At 31.3% G+C, this 17,841-nt stretch overlaps 1 protein-coding gene and 2 pseudogenes across 1 annotated transcript; 1 reads left to right on the top strand and 2 right to left on the bottom strand.

The window, feature by feature from the left end:
- Window positions 1-119: 119 nt before the first annotated feature.
- On the bottom strand, window positions 120-911 carry LOC118031824 (chitinase 2-like; annotated as a pseudogene).
- Window positions 912-6,324: 5,413 nt separating this feature from the next.
- LOC118032261 (beta-glucosidase 12) lies at window positions 6,325-10,910 on the top strand. The gene is made up of 13 exons (XM_035036908.2): window positions 6,325-6,529; window positions 7,621-7,690; window positions 7,888-7,946; window positions 8,021-8,096; window positions 8,229-8,306; window positions 8,407-8,494; window positions 8,630-8,885; window positions 9,024-9,139; window positions 9,233-9,456; window positions 9,901-9,932; window positions 10,064-10,166; window positions 10,265-10,376; window positions 10,474-10,910. The coding sequence occupies exons 1-13, from the start codon at window positions 6,359-6,361 to the stop codon at window positions 10,727-10,729; spliced, it is 1,641 nt and encodes a 546-aa protein (XP_034892799.1). The 5' UTR covers window positions 6,325-6,358; the 3' UTR covers window positions 10,730-10,910.
- A 267-nt stretch (window positions 10,911-11,177) lies between these two features.
- On the bottom strand, window positions 11,178-11,968 carry LOC118031816 (chitinase 2-like; annotated as a pseudogene).
- Window positions 11,969-17,841: the final 5,873 nt, after the last annotated feature.

Below are 17,841 nucleotides of genomic sequence, written 5' to 3'. Positions count from 1 at the left end.
GAGAATTGAAGACGAACACAATCAATGGTATAAGATGACACAGAAATCAACTTTGAATTCTATTTTATTTGATCTTAAGGTGTCCTTATTTAACAGCATTCTTGCGAAACATATTTGAATCACACACTTGTAGAATTGGTCAAGAAAGCTTGGGATTTCCTCTCATAGTAATAGTTATTAGAGGAAGAAGCATCAGCTGAGAAGATCATCACTCCATTGACATCAAATCCAATATTTGCCTCCAGCAGATTTAAAGCATCAGAAAATGCGTCTCCTTGAATGCCCCTTCCATTCACTGCATAGCTAGGTAACAATTTATCCTTATCGAATTGCGTGGCTCGAAGCTGAAAAGCTGCTAAATACCCTTTTGGGCTCCTGACTTTATCGGTATAAAATTGATGATTAACATAGTCAATAACATCTCCGTACTTAATGAAGAGTTCAATATAGGGCAAAACAGTGGTACTGTGAAAAGGTGCGATGGTGGCCACAGAAATGACACTTTGGTTTTTCTGCTAGGTAATGAGCTCGCCTATGCATTGTTTCTAGGGAAGTTTTCGTAATCGATGTCGACACCATCAAGATGATAATCCTCAGCTAAGGATGTAAGAGAGGTGAAAGCATTATCGATCCAAAGTTTAGGGTTTTCAGGGTTGTACCAACGAAGGGCTTCGTCACCTAAACTCCAACCAGAAAGACTCGCCAAGGCTTTCACATTAGGGTGACGCTCCTTGATAGCTTCCACTGAATTTGGGGTTAATGTGTCTGCCCAATATGGTGAGAATTTTCCATTTTGAGGCTTAGCAGATGGATCTGCATCAATGGCAAAACCAAGTATGAAATGGAAGTCAATGTTGTCTTCAACTGGAACAGGATTAAATGTCACGGGTGGCACCAATGTACTCCATCATCACCTTCGCATCTGATCAGAGTTAGAATAACAACGTATAAATCAAGAGTTAGTAGATTTCAGCCGATATGGATTTTCTTTCCAGAGGTGGAGAAATACTCTTGATGATCATTTCCTGTTTTCTTGCAGAAAATCAATTATACAAATAAAAATAATAGATGAAAACTCCTTGTGGTTAGCTCATATTTTGTTTTATCTCTTCCATACTTTGCAGATGAAAGTCTTGATAATTAATATCAGTATGATCGAACTAGCTGATCATATGTGTAGGGAGTGTTAATTTGAAGCTACTATTTTAACTTTTAGAATTAATAAATAAACAAGAAAGGAAACAAATGAATGCCTGGCCCAATCAATATAAATAACCTTTCTTAAAGGAAATACTGGATTCTAAAGCCCTCTTATTTCTTTTCTTTTTTAACAAATAAAAACACGCCGAAGGAGCAGACTGCGTAGGGCCAATTTTTCCTTTTATTGCGAAAATCAAAGGGAAATGGATGCACAGTTTGATGTCCCACAGAAATCGTAAAATTTCTATTGTTTTGACATAATCATATCTTTGAATATCTTGAAATCCAAAAAAAAAAAAAAACAATTATATAAAAGCAAGTATATAATCAACAAATGAATCCATGAACTTTTATTTTATTACAATGGGATACAAAGATTAGTTTTATGTTCTTGAGATATTATTAAAATCTCAAACAAACAAAATGTTATCACATAAAAGCTCAGATATACATACCACAGCATTGGTGACCAAGAAGAGCAACTCCGGCAACACAGAGGAGAAAGAGATGAAGCTTGACCGACCTCATGGTTTTCTGCTGTTTGTGTGATTAATTGTGCAGGTCAAAGGATTAGTACTGCTTGTTAACCTATATATGGTCTCTTTACGAGCTAAGCCATCCGGCCTAGGGAGTAAGGAATTAATCAGAATATGTAAAAAGAAAAGCCTAATATAATAAACTGACAGTAAATTAATCTATTTTTGTGACACTTTCAAGGTATCATTGCAGATTTTTTTCAAGAAAATACTGCAGCATCTTTCTTATATTAGCCGGCCGGAATGAAAGACTTGTTGATTTCAAAGATTTTATGACCAACATGGATTTAAATGATATTGCCGGCCGGATTTTACACTCGATGACAGCTAGAATATTAGTCAGATGGTGGCCGGCCAACTCTCAACCCAGTTAGTTTTTGAATCTGTAATATATATGTAGAATTTTTCTTTTTTCTTCTATCATCGATCAGGAATTTCAATTGATCTTGTACTAGACAATGGAAGCATTCTTTTTCCATCTCTAAATTCCACAATCCCCCTCATAGGATTTGAATTGAGAGATACAAGTTGCTATGCTGTCCATATCTTTCTAGCTGCAAGTAGAACTTGATATGAAAGTTATTTGAAATGATATGTATTTTTATTTTTATTTTGCATGTTATATGATCCACTATTTTTTTTTGTTATGATATTGATGATATCTTAGCTTAAAAATAAGATCTAAGTTGAATAATTAATTAATCCTTATAATTTTACTAGTCAATATTCCTTTTTCATATGGAAAAGGGATGATGAGCTCGTTATTTTTATTGACTCATCCATTGCTCTTCGTTGGTAGTGCTTAACTTTCTGTGTGTGCTTCTCTGACAATCCAATGTATATCTTTCTTTTGCGTTTTGGATAACTACTTTCTGTGTGTGCTAGCTCTTCGTTAGTAGTGCTTAACTAGAGCTAGTTGTTTGTTTGGTTAGCTTTCTCTTAGTATTGCATGCACTAGTGTTTCCATTTAGCAAAAGAGAGGAACCCTAGCTCCAGTTTTCTCTCTCCCTCCCCCGTCTGAAGGCAACAGTTAGGGTTTGATACCACCAACTGGAAAGAAGTTTTTCCATGGCAATGGCCCCCGACTCGAGAAACCTTTTCAAGAGACTATGCCTGGTTTTCTATTCAAGGACCCCCACACCAACACTACTTTTAAGTCCTTAGCCATTTCCACGCTTTTTCTATGATGATATGTAACGCAGAGCCGCTAATATAAAAAGCAATCGATTTTCTTCTTCTTCTCTTTAATTCATCCTCTTAATCACGTCCTCTATATAGTTTCAGGATTAGAGTTGAATTCAAGAAAAAAAAAAAAAGTGTGTGTGTGTATTTTTGGAAGTTAAATTTCAAAAATTAAATGATCAATAACCTTTATGATACTTTATAAAGAACAATAAGATCACTTTCTAAGATCATATTTTGGAATGCGATACAAACACACTCCCTCAAGTTTTTAAATTATTTTTTTTACTAAAAATTAATTTTTTTATGTGTTTTCAAATCATTTTAATGTGCTGATATCAAAAATAATTTTAAAAAAATAAAAAATATATATTATTTTAATGCATTTCTAAATGAAAATCATTTTGAACCGCAATTGTTACCACAATCTCAAACAGGCCACCACAATCCCAAGTTGGGCCATCACCCAACTCCATGTTTGGCCAAAAAGCGCCCATCACCCAACATCAAGTTGGGTCATGATGAATCCACGCCTAACTCCATCCTAGGTCAGGATGTGTCCTTGCCCAACTCCAAAATGGGCCATGACGCGTCCCTACCCGACCACTCTTGGGATCAACACGCAAGCTGAACCCCAGTACTATGATCTCGGGTTTAGCGTATAGCTAGAAAGTAACCTCATACTAAGCCTTCCCTGCTTCGTGCCTCAGCTACTAATTATGATACCTATCACATCTTATTAATTACAAACAAGAAATCAATGCTTCTATTAATGAGATGTGTTGGCACGAATAGTAGAATAATACTATTTTTATGAGATTACATCTCTAACCCTTACATATCATATGAAACAAGTCAAAGACAAGTAATATAAAAGGAAGCTTGAGTACATAGAAAAAAAGGTTCGAAACCTTATGCTCTTAGACATAAACATGTTCCCTCTTCTTCTTCCCTAACTTCTACATTTTCTTTTTCTTCTTCTTCTCTATCTTCATAAAAGCTCATTAATACATTCATTAATGTGTTTTTTCCACATAAAAACATCTTGTACTGATTTGATCTTCGGAGGGTCACCCATCAACACCCTCAGGGGTCTCACAGGGACATTGTTCAAGTTTTTACTCGGGAGAAAATTTACAACCTCTAAAGATATTCATTAAAGAAGAAGTCAATGCAGTCTAAAAGTGAATGTCGTAGAACACACCGTGAATGATCTATAGGGGTCCTCAGGAAAAATTCCTTCAAGAATATTCCTTGTGATTTTTATAGCTTGATCAAGTTACTTAATGATTTTTTTTTTGTTTTTCATAAAATAAAAAAGGAGCTAGTGCGTAAATTTTTTATGTCAAAACTTAACATTCGAAGTAAAAGAACAAATATATAACTACCCCGAGGCCTTATAAGGCTCGGTTAAAATCGCTACAAAGTTGATTGGTAAATAACTTGTATATTAACAACAAAAGGAAAACAAAATTAAAAACTTATACATTGAATTCGTTTAATTTTGTCAATACAAAAAACAAGAAACCCCCTAATTTTTACGTGTTTTTACTGCAAGTCACAAGTCCATGCTGAGATTTTATTTTTTTTTTTTTTTCAAAATACTACTTGGTTGTTTTAAATTTATTTTTCTAAAACTTGAACGAGTTGATTGGATATAATCATAAAAAGTTGGATCATCAAATGGGGAAAATATTTTATATAGGAAATCATTTCAAATCAAATTATTGTAGTTGTTATTTAAAATTAACATCTTGTTTTTTTATTTTCAAGGCATAGAAGATTTATTCGATAATTGGGATTTGAGTTGATTTATCTGGTGGTTAATTTAGTAAAATATATACTTTTCTTTGTTAAAAGACCTGATTTTTTTAATGGATATAATTAGATTCCTTTATAAATGAGACGTTTGAAATTGAAATCTCTTAGAGAAAAAAGAGACACTGGTACTTGTTGAATTACAACTCATTGGCATTAATTAAATTTCTTTTTTTAATCCACAATTAAAGACTTTTTAATTGTTAACTTGGAAGTTCTTCGAAGAGTTCAAGTAATTCTATGTTTCAAAATATTCTATGGTGTATAAAGGATAAAAACCGATCAACAACTCTCTACAAATCAACTTAAACCTTGGGTTAGGATCTAAATTTATCCTTCAATCATTTTTGAGATGGAAAAAGCTGATGATCTTGATATCTTTATTGCTTTAGGGATGAGTATGTATATCATCACTCATTTATTGCTCGTCTTTATTGCTGTGCAAGCAACTTTCTCCGTGCTTGTTTAAAGCTCGCAAACCAATCTATATCTTTCCTTTTCCCTATCGGATCACCTTTAGTGGTTGATCTGGTTAGCTTTCTCGAGTACAGTTTCCATTTAGACATAGACAGCAAGAAAGAGGAATCCCAGTCCCATTTTCCTCTCCTCCGGCCTCCCGTACGTAAAAGCCATATTCTTAGGGTTCTTGGACTGAAATTCTGCAAGCCCTCTTCGAGAGCACCGAGGGACGGGTGGATACAAGTTTTCCAAAGGAAATGGACCCTTGCTAAAAACACATTCAGAGAGCATGCATAATGCTTGGCTTCCTTTTCAATGACTCCCACCACTAGTACAATCATAATCCTGCTTTTTCTTCGATGATAAACCCGGATTCATGTATGCGTGCAATGCATGCAGAGCGATATAAAGCGATCCTCCTCCCCCTTTTGATCATGTATGATTTTATTTTCTATTATTTCTTAGAAGATATTGATGTACAGATCTGCAGATGATAGCTACCAGTTTTCAGAAGATATTGTTTTTCTTGTAAGAACTTAAAATCAACTGTTTTTAAGGATTTCCAAACTGATGCATGGAGTTGGGATCGTCGTAAACACCAGGGATCAACTTATTCAATTCATCTTCTTCCAAAACAATTTAGTCGATTCCTGCGCTCACAATTAATGGAAAATATTTTATACTTCGTAAAAACTAAAAAATCATCATCAAAGCAAGTTTAGCGTATGCTTTGAGTATATGATAGCTTTTTTTGAAGTAAAATGAGATTTAAACTGGATATGGAAGTGTTAATTACCAATGTTTTAAATCTTGAGGGATCTAGTGCTTCACATTTCAGGGTATATCATCTGTTTGGCCGATCGTCAGAATGTGCATGGATATCCATGCAGATGCAATCTTTTCGCGTTTTAATGCAATACTTTAGTTATCAAATAAATAAATAAATACCAAAAGCTACTTTGTTAAGTTGTTGTCGCCCCACCGAAAAAAGTTTTGGCCACCGAAGAAAAGCAATTCAGGAAAAGGCTGTATATATCAAACAAAACAGGAATGCACATTTCACGTGTAGATTATAATCTCCACTGTTAGAGCCTCTATATAAAGGGTTTGATCATAAGAACTTAAACCACAGAGCCTTTGAACAATAATCACACTTAGCAGAAATGGCTATCAGAGAGATGTCTCTTCTTTTAGGGTTCTTAGTGTTGCTTAGCTCATTGGCTCCTACCATGCCAATGACATATGTTAACTGCACAATCCCATATGATCCTACATTTAGCAGAAATTCCTTCCCAGATGGCTTTGTTTTTGGGACTGGCTCAGCTGCCTACCAGGTAGCTAGAATACATGAACTTATCCTTCATGGGATCCAGTCCTAGCAATATGTTTTGTTTGTTACTATATAGTTTATATTTTAATCTTGATTTCTTCATGCATGTTTGTTACTATACAGTTTATATTTTAATCTTGATTTCTCTCTTTTTTTATATGTAGTTTTAATATTCCTATATAGGTCAGTGTTGATGGCCGAATCTTATGACAGTAGAGGAAGAAACTATACATCGATCCCTTTTTAAAGGGCGGGCATGGAATATATAGTTCCTCTCAATCATAATATTCAGAAAAACATCTTTGTATTTCTAGATAAATCAAAGATAATACTCATATATTAAGGAGATTAAGATATCCTCTAAAGCATTACAAGCTAGCTTGCATCTATACGTTATTACTTTATTTATTTGTATAATAATAAAAATATAATTTATTTATTATTCTATGTTATTTGTCTAATTATTTCTCTATCCTCATTTGAATGATAAATTAAATTTCTCTTTTTCCCTCTATCATTAGGTCTGAAAAAAAGAGAAAAAAAAATGGTATGGAAAAGAGAGTGTTCATTCAGCTTAAAATGTGGACTAAACACATGCCTAATAATGAATAAATCATTGTAATTATTACTCTTATTAACTTTTGGTCCAACTGGAAGCTCCATCAAGGCCTTCGGCTATGGTGGAGTTGCCATCTTCAGATCTAATCCCACCCCTTCAAGGGTCCAAAACCTTAAATTCTTTAAGTGGTGAGGACTTTGCTGGTAATTTATGATTAAATGACAAATGTAGGATCTGATCTTCTTACTGATCAGGTCAGAGAATATTCTGTAATATCTAATAATCATACAGATCAAATAGTTATTGATCAATTAATCCAAAAATTGCTTCATAAAAAAAACCCCAAAATTTAAGATTTGAGGTAAATTAGCAAACGTAAATTCCTATAGTTTTTAGTTAGCAGATATTGTTCGTATATATTTTGATAAAACCACGATATAGAGTAATTTTTCAGTATTTATTGTTGTGTAAATTGGCAATTAGGTTTTCATATCTAGCTAATGTTGAAACTATCTGTGTGCATGGTGTATATTCAGTACGAAGGTCATGCAAACAAAAGTAACAGAGGGCCGAGCATATGGGACACATTTACTCATGACTATCCAGGTATCTCAAGCATAAAAAGTCTATGTGAGGAAGGGAGACTATGATTATGCAATACCATGGGCTATTATAGGCGGTTCTTAATCTATTATTATTTATTATAATTTAGGGGGCAAATTGGCTATTTTTGTTCTCCAGTAAATTATATACAGACTCTCAAACAAATTAATTTGAAATGTTATTTGCATGAAACTTTGCAGCCAGAATAAAAGATCATAGCACCGGTGATGTTGCAATTGATTTCTACGATCTCTACAAAGTAAGGAGTGCTTGACAATGTTTTTGTTACAAATGCTTTCTTGGTTCAGCACTTGGTAACAATGATTATGGCAGGATGATATTCGGAAGATGAAGGACATGCATATGGATGCCTTTAGATTCTCCATCTCTTGGACGAGAGTGATACCTAGTAAGTTTCTTATGGCCTAGATTAGTGGCATGAGGCGTCATTTAGGTATACAATGTTTGCTTAATTTTTTTTTAATTAATCACATTTTACTGTAATGATATATCTTTCTATATATGTGTGTGTTTGAAATAGGTGGGCAGGTGCAATGGGGAATAAATGATGAGGGAATCGAGTTCTACAACAACCTCATTGATGAAATCATATTGAATGGTTAGCACATATTAACTCTTATTTCAAAATAGTGTTCGGATTATATATATATTTATATAGTTTTATAATTAATTTCTTCAGATCTACTTCATATATACAGGACTTGTGCCTTATGTGACTCTTTTTCATTGGGACACTCCTCAAGCATTGTTTGATATGTATGGAGGTTTTCTGAGCGAAAACATTGTGTAAGTTTCAGATTTAATTTTTCATTAAAAATATAAACACCATTAGGAGTGTTTTTCAAGCGTATCTGTATTCGAATGAAGTCAAGGATTTTAACTTGCATGATGATGAGTTTTTATATATTATCCAATCGACAGCAATGATTTTCGAGATTTTGCCGACTTGTGCTTTCAAAAGTTCGGTGATCGGGTGAAGCACTGGTTTACTTTAAATGAGCCAGACACTTACAGTGTTCATGGCTTTGATTCGGGCGTCGGTGCACCGGGACGATGCTCGGCGTGGGTGGATAAAGCATGCCAAGCTGGAGACTCTGCTACTGAACCTTACATCGTCACTCATAATTTGCTTCGTTCTCATGCAGCAGCTGTCAAATGGTATCGGCAAAATTACCAGGTACGTTCGTAATATAACAAAACTGATGAACCAAAAAGATTAATCCATGAAACAATTACTGCTTATCCACAGCAGTCGAGTGAGATCTTCTTCCTCGTGTTGTCTTCTGTTGAGTCTTGTAATAATGGATGTACGTAGGAGCAACAAAATGGCAAGATCGGCATCACACTCTGTTCCTTTTGGTACGAACCTTATTCAGAGACCACAGCAGATTATGAGGCAGCTCAAAGAATACTTGATTTCAATCTTGGATGGTGAGTATTTCTTACACTACTATTGTTGAAGTCTTGATACAAACACAAAATAAAAATTGTCCAAAAAACTAAAAGAGATTTTGATGTTTCTAGGCACTTGAGCCCGATCACTTATGGTGACTATCCAAGGAGCATGAGAAGTTTAGTCGGAGATCGATTGCCGAATTTCACTGCCAATGAAATCTTAGATCTTCGAGGATCTTATGACATTCTTGGATTAAATTACTATGGTGCATACTATGCACAAAATCTTACCCATGTTGATCCTGATCCAACTCACCTTCGTTATGCAACAGATTCTCATGTCTATCTTACTGGTAAACTCACAATTAAATTCATAATAATTTATGAAATTTGAAGATAGAATATGGAAAGATAATGAATTAGCGAACTTAAAACTCTCTGAGTAAGAGACGAGATGAATTCTTCACATGGTTTTTAATTTTTCTTTATGTCTTTTCGCTTGGCCTGACTGTACTATAAGCGCAAGCCAATCAATGCCCTGATGGCTTGATTCATTACTTAAAATTTAATCAACTTTCATTTAAGAAAAAGATCTCAAAGTAAGAGAAGTGTTTGACAAATGTGTTTTTGATAGAAAAGAGAACCTGGACAGAAGTTTTATGTTCAAATTTTATAAAATAATGAAAAGAGAATTAAGAGTTCCTAGGGGAAAACTCAAGAATAAATTAATTATAATTTGAGCTTATTCAAGCTTAGTGCATTACTATTCATCATTTATTTTCCTTCTTGTTTCACAGGAGAGAAAAATGGAAAGCTAATTGGACCGCAGGTTTGTGCGCAGTAAAACCTTCCTATAAAAATTAACAATCAGATACATTACATTAATATGATTAAATGCTGATTAATTAGTTAATCACTAGAAAAACACATGATTAACACGGTGTTTCTGAACATGTATAGGCTGCTTCACCCTGGCTGTATGTTTATCCAAAAGGGATACGATATCTTCTGAACTACACCAAGGATCAATACAGGAATCCAACAATTTATATAACTGAAAATGGTATGGAAAATGTTATCAAATCTCAATTTAAGTGTAGTTAATTATTATATTGTTAAACTAATCGTGATTTCTTCACTGTTTTGATCATCTATCATCAGGAGTTTCTGATTTCAACAACGGATCCCAGATATCATTGAAGACAGCACTTAATGATACTTGCAGGGCAAAATACTATCATGACCATCTCAAGAATGTTCTACGCTCCATTGAGTGAGTTTAATCTCTCTCTCTCTCTCTCTCTCTCTCTTCTCTCTCGCACACACAGCTAGCAACTGTCTACTAATTTGACAGTCAAAAATCTTGGCAGAAACTATGGGACCATTGTTAAAGGATATTTTGCATGGACATTTGCTGACGATTTTGAATGGCCGAATGGTTATACCATAAGATTTGGTCTCTACTACACTGATTACCAGCATAACTTGCATAGATACCCTAAGAGGTCAGTGCACTGGTTCACAAATTTTTTGAAGGGATACAAGTGGAACAAGGAACCAATGTCGAGCTCTCCACTGCGTTTCTACAGTTCTGCTCCAAGTGATCGTCAGTACCTGGATGAGTGAAAAGTCATTTTTAAATAATCACCTGGATTGCATATCCAGTGAATTATAAGTTTGTGTTTAATTATTGTGCTTGTGTTTGATGCTTCCAGCATGGACTAGGAATTATCTCTTACCTAGTTTACCATGATTGGATTAAAAATGTGATGAGACTTATAATTAAATAAACCTTTATGTTTCCTTATTGTCTAGATCCTGTTTTCCCCTTTTTACATCGATCCTTTGGTATGTATAAGAAAAACGGTTGTTTCGTATTAATGCATGTTCAAATATTTATCAAATTATATATATACAAGAAAATCATCAGGCTAATGTTAGAATTGTTAGACAGTGAGAATTGAAGACGAACACAATCAATGGTATAAGATGACACAGAAATCAACTTTGAATTCTATTTTATTTGATCTTAAGGTGTCCTTATTTAACAGCATTCTTGCGAAACATATTTGAATCACACACTTGTAGAATTGGTCAAGAAAGCTTGGGATTTCCTCTCATAGTAATAGTTATTAGAGGAAGAAGCATCAGCTGAGAAGATCATCACTCCATTGACATCAAATCCAATTTTGCCTCCAGCAGATTTAAAGCATCAGAAAATGCGTCTCCTTGAATGCCCCTTCCATTCACTTCATAGCTAGGTAACAATTTATCCTTATCGAATTGCGTGGCTCGAAGCTGAAAAGCTGCTAAATACCCTTTTGGGCTCCTAACTTTATCGGTATAAAATTGGTGATTAACATAGTCAATAACATCTCCGTACTTAATGAAGAGCTCAATATAGGGCAAAACAGTTGTACTGTGAAAAGGTGCGATGGTGGCCACAGAAATGACACTTTGGTTTTTCAGCAAGGTAATGAGCTCGCCTATGCATTGTTTCTAGGGAAGTTTTCGTAATCGATGTCGACACCATCAAGATGATATTCCTCAGCTAAGGATGTAAGAGAGGTGAAAGCATTATCGATCCAAAGTTTAGGGTTTTCAGGGTTGTACCAACGAAGGACTTCGTCACCTAAACTCCAACCAGAAAGACTTGCCAAGGCTTTCACATTAGGGTGACGCTCCTTGATAGCTTCCACTGATTGTGGGGTTTAAGTGTCTGCCCAATATGGTGAGAATTTTCCATTTTGAGGCTTAGCAGATGGATCTGCATCAATGGCAAAACCAAGTATGAAATGGAAGTCAATGCTGTCTTCAACTGGAACAGGATTGAATGTCACGGGTGGCACCAATGTACTCCATCATCACCTTCGCATCTGATCAGAGTTAGAATAACAATGTATAAATCAAGAGTTTGTGGATTTCAGCCGATATAGATTTTATTTCCAGAGGTGGAGAAATACTCTTGATGATCATTTCCTGTTTTCTTGTGGAAAATCAATTATACAAATAAAAATAATAGATGAAAACTCCTGGCCCAATCAATATAAATAACCTTTGATCTTAAAGGAAATACTGGATTCTAATGCCCTCTTATTTCTTTTCTTTTTTTAACAAAGAAAAACACGCCGAAGGAGCAGACTGCGTAGGGCCAATTTTTCCTTTTATTGCGAAAATCGAAGGGAAATAGATGCACAGTTTGATGTCCTACAGAAATCGTAAAATTTCTATTGTTTTGACATAATCATATCTTTGAATATCTTGAAATCCAAAAAAAAAAAAACAATTATATAAAAGTGTTTTTAAACCTTTATATTATTGGAAAAACCAAATCAAGTAAAGATTTTCTCGCGATTTAATTTTGTGGTTTTTTACCAACTTAAAAGTGTTTTGAGTTTAAAAACAAAATTGGGTTTTTAAGATTTCAAGTGCTTTTCAGGTGAAAACATATTGAAATTTAGTTTTTTAGATAGAAAAAACTCCAGCTTAATTTGGAAAGCATATAACAAAAGTTGTCTACTTTATTAGAGAAAAGATTATAAAAATTAGTAGTAAATTACTACCAAAACTTCAATTCCCTTCCAAAGGTATATATGTTATAAAGGAACATGACAATATTTATTTGGAGCAATTCATGTTCTTCTTATATTCTCCAGTAAGTTATATTAATTATATACAGACCCCCATACAAATTAATTTGATATGTTATTTGTATGAAACTCTGCAGCCAGAATAAAAGATATTCATAGCACCGGTGATGTTGAAATTGATTTCTACATGCAATCTCTACAAAGTAAGGAGTTGATAATGTTTTGTTACAATTGATTTCATGGTTCAGCACTTGGTAATTACAATATTGTACAATTAATATATATTGTACACTTAGCTAGTCACTCATAATTTGCTTCGTTCTCATGCAGCAGCTGTAAAATTGTATGGGGAACAGTACCAGGCACGTATAGCAAAACTGATGAACCAGAAAGATTAATCCATGAAACAATCACTAATTATCTGCTACAAATAATGGATTGTACGCAGGCACAACAAAAGGGCAAGATTGGCATAGCACTATCTTCCTCTTGGGACGAGCCTTATTCCGATACCCTGGCAGATTATGAGGGTGTTTGGGAGTGTGGTAGCGGTTGCTTTTCAAATAGCTTTTCGTGCCGAAAAGCATGTCAATAATGTTTTTTCATTTTTTAAAAATCATTTTTAATATCAGCACATCAAAACGATCCAGAAAGTACAAACCGAACTCAATTTTAGCAAAAAAAAAAAAATTGAATTTTTGCAAAAAGCTGTTTGGACCGCAGTGCCAAACAGCTTCATCGCAGTTCAAGGAATACTCTTTTTTCTTTTTCTTCTTCTTTTTTTTTTTATTAATATGAGTATTTGTGCTAGCTTATATATACCTCGATTAATTTTACGGATCTTGAAATTAATAATTATATAAATCTTCAGTAACCTCGAAATTTATAAAACTTAAACTGATAATATTTAAAAAACAAATATATAATCTAAACAATTAAATTACATTCCCTCAAGATTATCTCAAAAAATACTTGATTTCCAGCTTGGTTGGTAATAAACTTTTTATTATTACAGTTTTTTGGTAATAGTAGAAGGATAAAAATGCTTGAAACTAATGATTTTAATGTTTTCAGGCACTTGAGTCCAATTACTTATGGTGCAAGGAGAATGCAAGCTATATTAATTTTAAAAGTGTGGTTGTTGTTATTTTTTAAAATGCTTTTTATTTGGAGATGTGTTAAATAATTTTTTTTATTTTTTAAAAATTATTTTTGATATTAGTATATCAAAATGATTTTAAAATAAAAAAATATTAATTTAAAATAAAAAAAATAAAAAAAATAAATTTAATTTAAAAAAAAACACTTTTAAAACACAAAAACAAACAAAATTTCAGAGATCGATTGCTGATTTTCACTGCCCATGAAACCTTAGATCTTTGAGGATGTTATAACTTTGTTGGATTAAATTACTATGGTTCATACTAGGCAAAAAATTAATCTTATCAGTATTGATCATGATCCAACTCATCTTCATTACGTAACAGATTCTCGTGTTATTCTTACCGGTAAACTCATAATTAAAATCATAATTATAATAATCATGAAATTGAATGAAAAATATGACAAGATAATGAAATAACTCATAACTAAAGTATTTTTTAAAAAAAATAAAATTTTTATTTTTTTATTTTAAATTAATTTTTTTATATATTTTCAGATTATTTTTATATGTTAGTATTAAAAATAAATTTTTTAAAATTATAAATATTATTTTAATATATTTTTAAACTAAAACTACTTTAAAGCATGATTTCTTGGATTTATTGCGCCCTTACCTTTTGAGACTTGTATATAGGATCGGTCACGTCATCAACGTGTTGAAAATATTGTAAAGTTTTGGACTTTTATTCTTAAATATACTTTGAAAATATGGTTATTCAGAAAGTGATATTTATATATGATTGAAAATAAAATTTTTTAATAATATATTGTTATTGCACTATTTGAATCATCGTTGAAATTTCATAATATATTGTGCTTAAAATATAAGTTTGGAAGTTTTTTTAATATAAATACACGTGTCACGGTAGTTTAAATTAATATATTGAAATGGAATTAACATAATTTTGAGTTTGTAAAAACATACACGCATACAACACACAAACGTCTAAAAATCAAGTCTTTTATTTTTTATATAAAACATCCATTAGTTTTATTGTTAATAAGTTAATGTTTTTGGGTTAGAATGACTTTTTGACAAAGTATCAATGTTTTAATGGATGACTATGTAGTTAAAAATTCAAAACTCACCATTTTTATTTTTTAAAAATTAAATTTAACAAAATTGAGTATAAAATAGTAATGGTTTCCGTGTATTTCAACTCTAAAAGATTTCCAATTAAAATAATATATCAAATAGTAATATAAAATCACTCGTCTCAATTCACTTGACAACTTAACTTTTTTAATTAAGGTGATACTTTTACAATAAACATCTATAAAACAGTCTCTTCTCGTTCTTTTCTATGTGGGTTCATATTATGTTACTTTTTTATTTTCTGTCTTTATATCTATATATTGTATTAAGATTTACATGATCATTTATTAGCTATTTGTTAATTCTTTTATTTTTTTATTTAATTTTAATTTTTGATTTTTTTCTAACTTCATGAAATGATCATCTAGCTATGATTTATCAGATGTCAATTATTGTTCTGAAACCTGACTTGACCAGTGACTTTAACCGAAGCTCGGGTAAATGGATTGAGCAAGTCAATGAATTTACAAAGATCAATATCTTTTTTTAACAAAATAGTAGTGTTTTGAATAATTTTGAGAAAAAAATCAAAAAATATTATTTTTTAAAAAATTAATTAGATCTCACTTAAGTTTGGATAAGATCACTTAAGTCGCAAGTTGAACTCCATGGCCTGTTTGAACGGAAACTCGACCTAGTATAGCACTATAAAATATGAAGCTGTTGTGATGTTAAGTATCTAGATATGTCATAAAAATTAACACACTCAATATCATGAATCATATCAACTTCTTTAAAAATTAACACAATCAATATCATTAAAAAATAATTACAATCTAAAAAAGACTATATAAACAAAAAAAAATCATAAAAAATAAATATTAATTAAAATATAAATTAAAAACTATTTTTTAAAAAATATATAAAAAAATAAATCATACATTATTAAGTATAGTAAGGTAATGTTTGTTTTTGCATTTTAAAAGTGTTTTTGAAAAAAATTTAAAATTTTTTATTTGTTATAAATTTAAAAATTTTTAATATTTTTAAATTATTTTGATGTGTTGATATTAAAAATAATTTTTTAAAAAAATAAAAAATATTTTAAAAAATAAGCCTAACTATACCTTGGCTCTCAACCAGAGACATCGGCTTTTCCACAAGGCAACACCCCTAAGTAGTTCGTTGCTCGAGGATTGAGCGTGGATGATAGCATGCACTCACCTACAGGTTTGAGTGGCAACGAACTTCCATTTTCATTTAAATTATGTCAGTGTTAGGTTACACTTTCTACAACGGTAAGTGAGTTTCAGTAATATAATCAAGTTTCATATAAGATCTAGTGTCTTCGAATCAGCAACAAGTTTTCTCTAATGGACAGTAATAACTGAAGGACTGTTTATTTTTTGTGTTTTTTTAAAATATATATTTTTATTTATTTTAAATTAATTTTTTTATATTTTCAGATTATTTTGATGTACTAATGTTAAAAATATTTTTTTTAAATAAATAAAAATATTTTTTTGATATATTTTTTATGAGTGAAAAACACTTTAAAAAGCAACCGCAACTCCACTCTAAAAAATATTATAACTTGAGTAATCCATGGATACATCATTCTTGAAATTAACGGTGAGTTAGATCAAAATAGCATCAATCATGTTTTTTATCCATTATCCTTTTATTTATTAAATGGGTATCCAAATCTAATAAAATTTTGTTTGATATTATGATAACGATTGTTTTTTTAAGTTTTGTTTTACTTAAAAATATATTAAAATAATATTTTTTATTTTTTAAAATTAATTTATGACATCAACACATCAAAATGATCTAAAATCATAAAAAAAATTATTTCAAAAAAAAAAATTAAAATTTTTCAAAAATATTTTTACGCCGCAAAAACAAACAATCCCTTAAACTCATGTAACTTAATTGTTTGATTAATTTTGACTATTTTTACAAATTGACATGTAGGTATGTAATTGAAAAGGCTTTTTAATAAAAGACTAAGCTGTAATAACAAAAAAAGTAGGCAAAAAACTTTCCGATGAGAAATAATTTGTAAGAAAATAAATACATAGACGGGAAATAAGTTTGTTTTTAAATTTCAGGAGCTAAAATGAACATTTCCAAAAATTTCATTTTACGGGTACACAAATGAATAGACTAAATGCCGCCATCTATATATTGTCACAACTATTCATTGACAACACGTTGTCCACGAGGCGCTACTGATGCTGCTGCTTTTTAAAGTATATTTTTAATTATATTTTTTTCATTTTTTTTTTATATTTTTGACATAAAATATCAAAATTATTAAAAAATATAGCAATATTTTATAAACAAATATACAAAAAACACTTTAATAAATAAATTTACCTGAAAAAAACACTACCTCAAGCTCTGACAAAAGGGACCAGTTAAAAAATTAAAAACATCCAGAAAAAAATTCCACATCTGTGCCATATTTGAAGAAAAAAAGCTATGAACATGATGGAGGTTGATATTTTATCGGAAGTTTCTCTTTTCTTTTTTGTTTTCTTTTCCAAGCAAAATTATTTCTAATTAAGATTTATTTTCATTTTTTTCTAGACAATATCATAATTATTAACCTTGATTTGAACTCAACTTGGTAAATTTATAATATTTTTTTAATCTTAATTGAATTTTAATTTAACTTATTCCAATAACCGACAATTTAAGTTGTGATTTAATTAGTTTATTTTTATTTAAAATTAATTAAATTAAAAAAACATATTATTTTAAAGAAATAATTAACTTAACAACTCATAAATTAATTCAATAACCCAAACTCTTTGATCACATTTGTCATGTTTGAATGGAAAATATTGCAAAGAAATAAAATAAGAAAATAATCATAATGAATTATTATTAATGATAATAAATCCTCTTTAACGCCCTCCTATTCCATCAGCGCACATCAG

The sequence above is a fragment of the Populus alba genome, chromosome 5 (assembly GCF_005239225.2).
Source record: "Populus alba chromosome 5, ASM523922v2, whole genome shotgun sequence".
Taxonomy (NCBI): domain Eukaryota; kingdom Viridiplantae; phylum Streptophyta; class Magnoliopsida; order Malpighiales; family Salicaceae; genus Populus; species Populus alba.
The sequence above is the reverse complement of the archived record's forward strand: the minus strand, read 5'-3'. Positions and strand labels throughout refer to the sequence as shown.